Here is a 13,389-nt window from a genome sequence, read left to right as displayed (position 1 = left end):
TCTACTCTGCGTCTGCTCTAATCTAATCTACTCGGCTCTACTTACTCTGCTCACTCTAAACTTCTATACTCTGCACTCTGCTCTAATCTACTATACTCTGCTCTGCTCTAATCTACTATACTCTGCTCTGTTCTAATCTACTATACTCTGCGCTCTGCTCTAATCTTCTATACTCTGCTCAGCTTTGCTCTACTCTGTTTTACTCTACGCTCTACTCTGCTCTGGGATCTACTCTACCCTGCTGTATTGTAGTCTGCTCTACTCTACTCTACTCTACTCTACTCTACTCTACTCTACTCACTCTGTGCTGTACTCTGCTTTGCTCTACTCTACGCTGTGTTAGCTTGCTCTGTGCTCTACACTGCTGTACTCTACACTACACTGTATTCTGCTCTACTCAAATCAACTCTGCTCTGCTTTATTCTGCTCTGCTCTACTCAGCTCTACTCTACTCAGTTCTACTCTGCTCCGTGCTCTACTCTGCTCTACTCTGCTCTGTGCTCTACTCTGCTCTACTCTACTCTGCTCTACTCTGCTCTGTGCTCTACTCTGCTCTACTCTGCTCTGCTCTACTCTACTCTGCTCTGTGCTCTACTCTGCTCTACTCTGCTCTGTGCTCTACCCTGCTCTACTCTGCTCTGTGCTCTACTCTGCTCTACTCTGCTCTGTGCTCTACTCTGCTCTACTCTGCTCCGTGCTCTACTCTGCTCTGTTCCCTACTCTTCTCTACACTGCTCTGTGATCTACTCTCCTCTGTGCCCTACTCTTCTCTACTCGGCTCTGTGCTCTACTTTGCTCTACTATAGTGTTGTAATGGAGACCAGGCCATGTCTGACTGATGCTCTACTACAGTGTTGTAATGGAGACCAGGCCATGTCTGACTGATGCTCTACTACAGTGTTGTAATGGAGACCAGGCCATGTCTGACTGATGCTCTACTACAGTGTTGTAGTGGAGACCAGGCCGTGTCTGACTGATGCTCTACTACAGTGTTGTAATGGAGACCAGGCCGTGTCTGACTGATGCTCTACTACAGTGTTGTAATGGAGACCAGGCCATGTCTGACTGATGCTCTACTACAGTGTTGTAATGGAGACCAGGCCGTGTCTGACTGATGCTCTACTACAGTGTTGTAATGGAGACCAGGCCGTGTCTGACTGATGCTCTACTACAGTGTTGTAATGGAGACCAGGCCATGTCTGACTGATGCTCTACTACAGTGTTGTAATGGAGACCAGGCCGTGTCTGACTGATGCTCTACTACAGTGTTGTAATGGAGACCAGGCCATGTCTGACTGATGCTCTACTACAGTGTTGTAATGGAGACCAGGCCGTGTCTGACTGATGCTCTACTACAGTGTTGTAATGGAGACCAGGCCATGTCTGACTGATGCTCTACTACAGTGTTGTAATGGAGACCAGGCCATGTCTGACTGATGCTCTACTACAGTGTTGTAATGGAGAAAAGGAGAAGGCCGATGGAACAGCGGTTAGAACGGCTGACTGAGCCCCCCCCCCCCCCTCTCATATACACACACACCAACTAAAGCAGAGCCCTGTTTTCAGCCAATGCCTGCCTCTCTCTGCCTGCCTCTCTCGGCCAAGGAGCCTTAGTTAAAACTGGGACACAGCGAGACACACACAGCCAGCCACCCCCCCCCCCCCCTCCACATACACACACACACAGCCAGCCAGCCAAGCCCCCCCCTCCACACACACACACACAGCCAGCCAACCCCCCCCTCCACACACACACACACAGTAACGTGTATTCCCTCAGTAATGCAACCATGTCGTCTCTCTCTCTGCTCAATGGCGTAAAAGTGGTGTGTGTCTCATGACAAAGCAGGAAGGTAACACAGGGACTGTTTTTCCTTTAGAGAATAAAGGAATCAGGGCGCTGAAGTAGGACAGCTAAATATACTCACACACACACACATATATACACACACACACACACACACACACACACACACACACACACACACACACACACACACACACACACACACACACTACACACACACTCTAACAGACACACACACAGGTGTAGGCGCGCGGGCACACACACACACCCTCAATCACAACCTCTAACAAACACGCACAGGTACACACATACACTCAAAATAAACTGTTATTCATGACACCAATGTAAATGTAGCACAGTTAGCATGGTGCTAGTGATAGGGTTCGCATGGTGCTAGTGATAGGGTTAGCATGGTGCTCGTGGTAGGGTTAGCATGGTGCTAGTGATAGGGTTAGCATGGTGCTAGTGATAGGTTTAGCATGGTGCTAGTGGGAGGGTTAGCATGGTGCTAGTGATAGGGTTAGCATGGTGCTAGTGGTAGGGTTAGCATGGTGCTAGTGATAGGTTTAGCATGGTGCTAGTGATAGGGTTAGCATGGTGCTAGTGATAGGGTTAGCATGGTGCTAGTGATAGGGTTGGCATGGTGCTAGTGATGGGATTAGCATGGTGCTAGTGATAGGGTTAGCATGGTGCTAGTGATAGGGTTAGCATGGTGCTAGTGATAGGGTTAGCATGGTGCTAGTGATAGGGTTAGCATGGTGCTAGTGATGGGATTAGCATGGTGCTAACCAACCCTCTCTCTCTCTGCCTCTCCCTCCCCCTCCCCTCCCCATCTCTCTCTCTCTCCCCCCACCCACCCTTTCTCTCTATGCAGTTTGTTCCCAGTTCTCCAGGGGTGTCTATGCCATCTTTGGTTTCTATGACAAGAAGAGTGTGAACACCATCACGTCTTTCTGTGAGACCCTCCACGTGTCCTTCATCACACCGTCGTTCCCTGCTGATGGACTCAATCAGTTTGTCCTTCAGATGAGACCCGACATCAAGGGACCTCTGGTCAGCTTAGTGGAGTATTACAAGTGGGACAAGTTCGCCTACCTCTATGACAGTGACAGAGGTGAGTCTGCTACATATACATCTATTCATACAGCGCATTCAGAAAGTATTCAGACCCTTTGACTTTTTACACATTTTGTTGTCACAGGCTTATTATAAAATGGATTCAATTGTTTTTCCCCCCATCAAACTATACACAATACCCCATAATGACAAAGCAAAAACAGGTTTTTAGAAATGTTTGCAAATTTATTACAAATACAAACTCAAATATCAGATGTACATAACTATTCAGACCGTTTACTCAGTACTTTGTTGAAGAACCTTTGGCAGCCTAGAGTCTCCTTGGGTATGATGCTATATAAGCTTGGCACACCTGTATTTGGGGAGTTACTCCCATTCTTCTCTGCAGATCCTCTCCAGCTCTGTCAGGTTGGATGGGGAGTGTCGCTGCACAGCTATTTTCAGGTCTCTCCAGAGATGTTCGATCGAGTTCTGGGCTCTGGCTGGGCCACTCAAGGACATTCAGAGACTTGTCCCGAAGCCACTCCTGCGTTGTCTTGGCTGTGTGCTTAGGGTTGTTGTCCTGTTGGAAGTTGAACCATCACCCTAGTCTGAGGTCCTGAGCACTCTGGAGCAGGTTTTCATCAAGGATCTCTCTGTACTTGGCTCCGTTCATCTTTCCCTCGATACTAACTAGTCTCCCAGTCCCTGCCACTGAAAAACATCCCCACAGCATGATGCTGCCACTGTAGGGATGGTGCCAGGTTTTCTCCAGACGTGACGCTTGGCATTCAGGCCAAAGAGTTCAATCTTGGTTTCATCAGACAAGAGAATCTTGTTTCTCACGGTCCTTTATCTGACACAACGGTAGTGGGTAGTAGTAGGGAGCCAGTTCAGGTCTGAGAGTCCTTTATCTGACACAACGGTAGTGGGTAGTAGTAGGGAGCCAGTTCAGGTCTGAGAGTCCTTTATCTGACACAACGGTAGTGGGTAGTAGTAGGGAGCCAGTTCAGGTCTGAGAGTCCTTTATCTGACACAACGGTAGTGGGTAGTAGTAGGGGAGCCAGTTCAGGTCTGAGAGTCCTTTATCTGCCTTCAGCTGGCTGTCATGTGCCTTTTTACTGAGGAGTGACTTCCGTCTGGCCACTCTACCATAAAAGCCTGATTGGTGAAGACTTGTAGAGAGGGTAGTTCTTCTGGAAGGTTCTCCCATCTCCACAGAGGAACTCTGGAGCTCTGTCAGAGTGACCATCAGGTGCTTGGTCACCTCCTGACCAAGGCCCTTCTCCCATGATTGTAGAGCTGGCCGGGCGGCCAGCTCTAGGAAGAGTCTTGGTGGTTCCAAACTTCTTCCATTTAAGAATGATGGAGGCCAATGTGATCTTGGGGACCTTCAATGCTGCAGAAATGTTTTGGTACCCTTCACAGATCTGTGCATCGACACAATCCTGTCTCGGAGCTCTACGGACGATTCCTTCGACCTCATGGCTTGGTTTTTGCTCTGACATGCACTGTCAACTGTGATACCTTATATAGACAGGTGTATGCCTTTCCAAATCATGTCCAATCAATGGAATTTACCACAGGTTGATTCAAATCCAGTTGTAGAAATCCAGTTGTAGAAACATCTCAAACATGAGATGAGCATCCTGGCGGGCTGTATCACCGCCTGGTACGGCAACTGCTCCGCCCTCAACCGTAAGGCTCTCCAGAGGGTAGTGAGGTCTGCACAACGCATCATCGGGGGCAAACTACCTGCACTCCAGGACACCTACACCACCCGATGTTACAGGAAGGCCATAAAGATCATCAAGGACATCTACCACCCGAGCCACTGCCTGTTCACCCCGCTATCATCCAGAAGGTGAGGTCAGTACAGGTGCATCAAAGCTGGGACCGAGAGACTGAAAAACAGCTTCTATCTCAAGGCCATCAGACTGTTAAACAGCCACCACTAACATTGAGTGGCTGCTGCCTACACACTGACACTGACTCAACTCCAGCCACTTTAATAATGGGAATTGATGGGAAATGTTGTAAATATATCACTAGCCACTTTAAACAATGCTACCTTATATAATGTTACTTACCCTACATTATTCATCTCATATGCATACCTATATACTGTACTCTATATCATCGACTGCATCCTTATGTAATACATGTATCACTAGCCACTTTAACTATGCCACTTTGTTTACATACTCATCTCACATGTATATACTGTACTCGATACCATCTACTGTATCTTGCCTATGCTGCTCTGTATCATCACTCATTCATATATCCTTATCTACATATTCTTTATCCCCTTACACTGTGTATAAGACAGTAGATTAGGAATTGTTAGTTAGATTACTTGTTGGTTATTACTGCATTGTCGGAACTAGAAGCACAAGCATTTCGCTACACTCGCATTAACATCTGCTAACCATGTGTATGTGACAAATTAAATTTGATTTGATTTTGATTTGATATGATGGAAACAGGATGCACCTGAGTTCAATTTCGAGTCTCAGAGGTTCTGAATACGTATGTAAATAAGGTAAACCTGTTTTCACACATACATAAACAGAAGTTTACATACACGAAGTTGACTGTGCCTTTAAACAGCTTGGAATATTCCAGACAATGATGTCATGGCTTTAGAAGCTTCTGATAGGCTAATTGATATAATTTGAATCAATTGGAGGTGTATTTAAAGGCCTACCTTCAAACGCAGTACCTCTTTGCTTGACACCATGGGAAAATCAAAATAAATCAGCCAAGACCTCAGAAAAAAAATTGTAAACCTCCACAAGTCTGGTTCATCCATGGGAGCAATTTCCAAACGCCTGAAGGTACCACGTTCATCTGTACAAACAGTAGTACGCAAGTATAAGCACCATAGGACCACGCAGCCGTCATACCGCTCAGGAAGGAGACGCGTTCTGTCTCCTAGAGATGAACGTATTTTGGTGCAATAAGTGCAAATCACTTTTTTTAAACCTACAGGAGGGTATCTCTCCAGGAACAGGGTTGGAGTTAAAACCTACAGGAGGGTGTCATGTCTTGTTATGTCTGTTCCTGTCCTTTCTCTTCACTCTGTCTCTCTCTGCTGGTCTTTTTAGGTTACCTTCTCTGTCTCTCATTCTTCAGCTGTTCTACATCTCCTCTAACTAGCTCATTCACTCTTTCACACCTGTTCTCTCTTCCCCCTCTGATTAGGTCTCTATTTCTCTCTCTGTTCCTGCTACTTTCAGTGTCTGATTCTTGTTTGTGTTTTTTGATGCCAGAAGCAAGCTGTCGTCCCGTTTGCTTCCACCTTGTCCTATCCTGTCGGAGTCTGCCTGGCAGGTGCATCCTGCATTATACTACGTTCTTTTTGTTCCATTGACTACGTTGGAGGAGGATTTATGCCATTCCTGTTTTTTCATTAAAGAACTCTGTTTTCTGTTAAAACCGCTTTTTGGGTCTTCACTCAAGTACATAACAGAAGAATCAGACCAAGAATGGACCCAGCGGCTCCGGACCCTTTTCACTCCGCCGTCGAGATCCAGGGAGCGATGCTAGGCAGACACGAGGAGGAGTTGTCTGCTGCTCGACATGCCGTTGAGACCCTGGCCGTCCAAGTCTCCGACCTCACAAGACAGGTTCACCAACTCCACCTCGATCCACCGCCCACTTCCAGGGTTTCCGAGTCTCCAGAGCCCAGGATCAACAACCCGCCGTGTTACTCTGGGGAGCCCACTGAGTGCCGCTCATTCCTCACTCAGTGTGATGTGGTGTTCTCTCTCCAGCCCAACACTTACTCCAGGAGCGCAGCCCGCATCGCCTACGTCATTTCTCTCCTTACCGGACGGGCGCGTGAGTGGGGCACGGCAATCTGGGAGGCGAAGGCTGAGTGTATTAACCAGTATCAGGACTTTAAGGAGGAGATGATACGGGTTTTTGACCGTTCTGTTTTTGGCGAGGAGGCTTCCAGGGCCCTGTCTTCCCTATGTCAGGGGAATAGATCCATAACGGATTATTCTATTGAGTTTCGCACTCTCGCTGCCTCTAGTGACTGGAACGAGCCGGCTTTGCTCGCTCGTTTTCTGGAGGGTCTCCTCGTCGAGGTTAAGGATGAGATCCTCTCCCGGGAGGTTCCTTCCTGTCTGGACTCCTTAATAGCTCTCGCTATTCGCATAGAGCGACGGTTTGATCTTCGTCGCCGAGCTCGTGGAAAGGAGCTCGCGTTCTCCGTTGCTCCCCTCTCCACATCACTGCCACCTGCCGCATCACTGCCACCCTCCTCCGCCGGCTCGGATGCTGAGCCTATGCAGCTGGGGGTATCCGCATCTCGGCCAAGGAGAAGGAACGGAGAATCACCAATCGCCTCTGTCTCTACTGCGGCTCCGCTGGTCATTTTGTCACCTCATGTCCAGTAAAAGCCAGAGCTCATCAGTAAAGGGAGGGCTACTGGTGAGCGCAACTACTCAGGCCTCTCCTTCTGGATCACGCACTACCTTTCCGGTCCATCTCCGCTGGCCCGGTTCATCTGCTTCCTGCAGTGCCTTGATAGACTCTGGGGCGGAGGGCTGTTTTATGGACGAGACCTGGGCTCGGGAACATGACATTCCTCTCAGACAGTTAGGGGAGCCCACGGCCTTGTTCGCTTTAGATGGTAGTTCTCTCCCAAGATTCAGCGTGAGACGCTGCCTTTAACCCTCACTGTCTCTGGTAATCATAGCGAAACCATTTCTTTTTTAATTTTTCGTTCACCTTTTACACCTGTTGTTTTGGGTCATCCCTGGCTAGTGCGCCATAACCCTTCTATTAATTGGTCTAGTAATTCTATCCTATCCTGGAATGTTTCTTGTCATGTGACCTGTTTAATGTCTGCTATCCCTCCTGTTTCCTCTGTCTCTACTTCACAGGAGGAGCCTGGCGATTTGACAGGGGTGCCGGAGGAGTATCACGATCTGCGCACGGTGTTCAGTCGTTCCAAGGCCACTCTCTCCCTCCACACCGGTCGTATGACTGTAGTATTGATCTCCTTCCGGGAACTACTCCCCCCCGGGGTAGATTATACTCTCTGTCGGCTCCCGAACGTAAGGCTCTCGAGGATTATTTGTCGGTTTCGCTCAACGCCGGTACCATAGTCTCCTCCTCCTCTCCCGCCGGAGCGGGGTTTTTTTTTTGTTCAGAAGAAGGACGGGTCCCTGCGCCCATGCGTGGATTATCGAGGGCTGAATGACATAACAGTTAAGAATCGTTATCCGCTTCCTCTTATGTCTTCAGCCTTCGAGATCCTGCAGGGAGCCAGGTTTTTCACCAAATTGGACCTTCGTAACGCCTACCATCTCGTGCCCATCAGGGAGGGGGACGAGTGGAAGACGGCGTTTAACACTCCGTTAGGGCACTTTGAATACCGGGTTCTTCCTTTCGGCCTCGTTAACGCTCCAGCTGTCTTTCAGGCACTAGTTAACGACGTCCTGAGAGACATGCTGAACATTTTTGTTTTCGTTTACATGGACGATATCCTGATTTTTTCTCCGTCTCTCTCGATTCATGTTCAGCACGTGCGACGCGTCCTCCAGCGCCTTTTGGAGAACTGTCTTTATGTGAAGGCTGAGAAGTGCATTTTTCATGCCGCCTCTGTCCCTTTTCTCGGTTCCGTTATTTCCGCTGAGGGCATTAAGATGGATCCCGCTAAGGTCCAGGCTGTCATTGATTGGCCCGTTCCTAAGTCACGCGTCGAGCTGCAGCGCTTTCTGGGCTTCGCTAATTCCTATCGTCGTTTCATCCGTAATTTCGGTCAGGTGGCAGCTCCCCTCACAGCCCTTACTTCTGTTAAGACGTGCTTTAAGTGGTCCGTTTCCGCCCAGGGAGCTTTTGATCTTCTTAAGAATCGTTTTACATCCGCTCCTATTCTTGTTACACCTGACATCTCTAGACAGTTTGTTGTTGAGGTTGACGCGTCAGAGGTGGGGCGTGGGAGCCATTCTTTCTCAGCGCTCTCTCTCTGACGGCAAGGTCCATCCTTGCGCGTTTTTCTCTCATCGCTTATCGCCGTCAGAACGTAACTATGATGTTGGTAATCGCTGAACTGCTCGCCATCCGCTTAGCCCTAGGCGAATGGCGACAGTGGTTGGAGGGGCGACCGTTCCTTTTGTCGTTTGGACTGACCATAGGAACCTTGAGTACATCCGTTCAGCCAAACGACTTAATGCGCGTCAGGCTCGTTGGGCTCTGTTTTTCGCTCGTTTCGAGTTTGTTATTTCTTATCGTCCGGGCTCAAAAACACCAAGCCTGATGCTTTATCTCGTCTCTTCAGTTCTTCTGAGGTCTCCACCGACCCCGATGGGATTCTCCCTGAGGGGCGTGTTGTCCGGGTTGACTGTCTGGGGAATTGAGAGGCAGGTAAAGCAAGCACTCGCTCACACTCCGTCGCCGCGAGCTTGTCCTAGGAACCTTCTGTTCGTTCCCGTTCCTACTCGTCCGGCCGTTCTTCAGTGGGCCCACTCTGCCAAGTTAGCCGGCCACCCCGGCGTTCGGGGTACGCTCGCTTCCATTCGCCAGCGTTTCTGGTGGCCCACTCGGGAACGTGACGCGCGTCGATTTGTCGCCGCTTGTTCGGTCTGCGCGCAGACTAAATCTGGGAACTCTCCTCCTGCCGGCCGTCTCAGACCGCTTCCCATTCCCTCTCGACCGTGGTCTCACATCGCTTTAGATTTTATCACCGGACTGCCTTCATCAGCGGGGAAGACAGTTATTCTTACGGTTGTCGATAGATTCTCTAAGGCGGCTCATTTCATTCCTCTCGATAAGCTCCCTTCTGCTAAGGAGACGGCTCAGATCATTATCGAGAATGTTTTCCGAATTCATGGCCTTCCGTCTGACGTCGTTTCCGACAGAGGCCCGCAGTTCACGTCTCAATTTTGGAGGGAGTTTTGCCGTTTGATTGGGGCTTCCGTCAGTCTCTCGTCCGGCTTTCATCCCCAGTCTAACGGCAAGCCGAACGGGCCAATCAGACTGTTGGTCGCATTTTACGCAGTCTTTCTTTTCGTAACCCTGCGTCTTGGTCAGAACAGCTCCCTGGGCAGAGTACGCCCACAACTCGCTTCCCTCGTCTGCTACCGGTCTATCCCCTTTTCAGTGTAGCCTCGGGTACCAGCCTCCGCTGTTCTCATCTCAGCTCGCCGAGTCCTGCGTCCCCTCCGCTCAGGCTTTTGTCCAGCGTTGCGAGCGCACCTGGAAGGGGGTCAGGTCGGCACTTTGCCGTAATAGGGCGCAGACTGTGAGGGCCGCTAATAAGCGTAGGACCAAGAGTCCTAGATATTGTTGCGGTCAGAGAGTATGGCTCTCCACTCAGAACCTTCCCCTTAAGACAGCTTCTCGCAAGTTGGCCCCGCGGTTCATTGGTCCGTTCCGTATTTCTCAGGTCATTAATCCTGTCGCAGTGCGACTTCTTCTCCCGCGCTATCTTCGTCGCGTTCACCCGGTCTTCCATGTCTCCTGTGTTAAGCCCGTTCTTCGCGCCCCGCTCGTCCCCCCCCCCCCCATCCTTGTCGAGGGCGCACCCATCTACAGGGTTTGTAAGATTTTGGACATGCGCCCGGGGGCCGTGGTCATCAGTACCTAGTGGATTGGGAGGGGTGCGGTCCTGAGGAGAGGAGTTGGGTTCCCTCTCGGGACGTGCTGGACCGTTCGCTGATCGATGATTTCCTCCGTTGCCGCCAGGTTTCCTCTCGAGTGCGCCAGGAGGCGCTCGGTGAGTGGGGGGGTACTGTCATGTCTTGTTATGTCTGTTCCTGTCCTTTCTCTTCACTCTGTCTCTCTCTGCTGGTCTTTTTAGGTTACCTTCTCTGTCTCTCATTCTTCAGCTGTTCTACATCTCCTCTAACTAGCTCATTCACTCTTTCACACCTGTTCTCTCTTCCCCCTCTGATTAGGTCTCTATTTCTCTCTCTGTTCCTGCTACTTTCAGTGTCTGATTCTTGTTTGTGTTTTTTGATGCCAGAAGCAAGCTGTCGTCCCGTTTGCTTCCACCTTGTCCTATCCTGTCGGAGTCTGCCTGGCAGGTGCATCCTGCATTATACTACGTTCTTTTGTTCCATTGACTACGTTGGAAGAGGATTTATGCCATTCCTGTTTTTTCATTAAAGAACTCTGTTTTCTGTTAAAACCGCTTTTGGGTCTTCACTCAAGTACATAACAGGAGGGTATCTCTCCAGGAACAGGGTTGGAGTTAAAACCTACAGGAGGGTCTCTCTCCAGGAACAGGGTTGGAGTTAAAGAGGGAGGGATGCAACTCAATATTATATATACATACCAACTCAGTGGCCTTGTGGTTAAAGTGTCTGCCCTGACATTGAAATGTTGGGTGTTTGGTATGAATAGACTCTAAAAGTGACCTGATGCCTCTGCTTGGCACTCAGCATTAAGGAGATAGGTGGTAAGGCCCTGAGGTAAACTAGCCTCCTGTCCAGGGGATGTACTGAGGAGATAGATAGGTGGTAAGGCCCTGAGGTAAACTAGCCTCCTGTCCAGGGGATGTACTGTACATCAAGCTGTCTCACTACAGAAACAGGAGATAGACTAGTGTCCTGTCCAGGGGGTGTACTGGTACATCAAGTACTGTACACCCCCTTTTGCCCTCACCACAGCCTCAATTCGTTGGGGCATGGACTCTACAAAATGTTGTTCCACAGGGACGCTGGTGCATGTTGGCTCCAATGCTTCCTCCAGTCTCCTACTGTCTCCTCCTAGACTCCTACAGAGTCCTACAGTCTCCTACTGTCTCCTCCTAGACTCCTACAGTCTCCTCCAGTCTCCTTCAGTCTCCTCCAGACTCCTCCAGTCTCCTCCAGTCTCATACAGTCTCCTAGACTCCTACAGTCTCCTCCAGTCTCCTCCAGACTCCTCCAGTCTCCTCCAGTCTCCTCCAGTGTCCTACAGTCTCATACAGTCTCCTAGACTCCTACAGTAGTAGTTTCTATCCTAACATGACCCTAACCCCAGTGACCTTTCTATCCTACCATGACCCTAACCCCAGTTACCTTTCTATCCTACCATGACCCTAACCCCTCGCCCCAGTTACCTTTATATCCTACCATGACCCTAACCCCTAACTCCAGTTACCTTTCTATCCTACCATGACCCTAACCCCAGTTACCTTTCTATCCTACCATGACCCTAACCCCTAACTCCAGTTACCTTTATATCCTACCATGACCCTAACCCCAGTTACCTTTCTATCCTACCATGACCCCAGTTACCTTTCTATCCTACCATGACCCTAACCCCAGTTACCTTTCTATCCTACCATGACCCTAGCCCCTAACCCCAGTTACCTTTCTATCCTACCATGACCCTAACCCCAGTTACCTTTCTATCCTACCATGACCCTAACCCCAGTTACCTTTCTATCCTACCATGACCCTAACCCCAGTTACCTTTCTATCCTACCATGACTCTAACCCCAGTTACCTTTCTATCCTACCATGACCCTAACCCCAGTTACCTTTCTATCCTACCATGACCCTAACCCCAGTTACCTTTCTATCCTACCATGACCATAGCCCCTAACCCCAGTTACCTTTCTATCCTACCATGACTCTAGCCCCTAACCCCAGTTACCTTTATATCCTACCATGACCCTAACCCCAGTTACCTTTCTATCCTACCATGACCCTAACCCCAGTTACCTTTCTATCCTACCATGACCCTAGCCCCTAACCCCAGTTATCTTTCTATCCTACCATGACCCTAACCCCAGTTATCTTTCTATCCTACCATGACCCTAACCCCAGTTACCTTTCTATCCTACCATGACCCTAACCCCAGTTACCTTTCTATCCTACCATGACCCTAGCCCCAGTTACCTTTCTAACCTGCTGTGTGTCTATATATGTGTATGTGTAGGTCTGTCCACCCTGCAAGTGATCCTGGATACAGCAGCAGAGAGGAAGTGGATTGTAACAGCCATCAACGTAGGCAACCTGAAGGATGAGAGAAAGGACGAGGCGTATCGCTCCATGTTCCAAGACCTGGAGATACGAAAGGAGAGGAGAGTCATTCTGGACTGTGAACAAGACAAGGTTAAAGACATCATGGACCAGGTTGGTCTGTCTGTCTGTCTGTCTGTCTATCTGTGTCTAGACTGTGAGCAAGACTCGGTTAAAGACATCATGGACCAGGTTGGTCTGTCTGTCTGTCTGTCTATCTGTGTCTAGACTGTGAGCAAGACTCGGTTAAAGACATCATGGACCAGGTCGGTCTGTCTGTCTGTCTGTCTATCTGTGTCTAGACTGTGAGCAAGACTCGGTTAAAGACATCATGGACCAGGTTGGTCTGTCTGTCTATCTGTGTCTAGACTGTGAACAGGACAAGGTTAAAGACATCATGGACCAGGTCGGTCTGTCTGTCTGTCTGTCTATCTGTGTCTAGACTGTGAGCAAGACTCGGTTAAAGACATCATGGACCAGGTCGGTCTGTCTGTCTGTCTGTCTATCTGTGTCTAGACTGTGAGCAAGACTCGGTTAAAGACATCATGGACCAGG

The 13,389-nt window shown here is 49.4% G+C and overlaps 1 protein-coding gene across 1 annotated transcript; it reads left to right on the top strand.

The window, feature by feature from the left end:
- Positions 1–2,674: 2,674 nt before the first annotated feature.
- LOC135537510 (glutamate receptor 2-like) lies at positions 2,675–12,948 on the top strand (the record flags this gene model as incomplete). The annotated part of the gene is made up of 2 exons (XM_064963648.1): positions 2,675–2,921; positions 12,752–12,948. Coding segments are annotated over 2 exons (444 nt in total), but the record flags the coding sequence as incomplete, so codon positions are not given.
- Between the last annotated feature and the right edge of the window lie 441 nt (positions 12,949–13,389).

Source organism: Oncorhynchus masou, unplaced genomic scaffold (assembly GCF_036934945.1).
Source record: "Oncorhynchus masou masou isolate Uvic2021 unplaced genomic scaffold, UVic_Omas_1.1 unplaced_scaffold_8034, whole genome shotgun sequence".
In the NCBI taxonomy this organism is placed as follows: domain Eukaryota; kingdom Metazoa; phylum Chordata; class Actinopteri; order Salmoniformes; family Salmonidae; genus Oncorhynchus; species Oncorhynchus masou.
The sequence above is the reverse complement of the archived record's forward strand: the minus strand, read 5'-3'. Positions and strand labels throughout refer to the sequence as shown.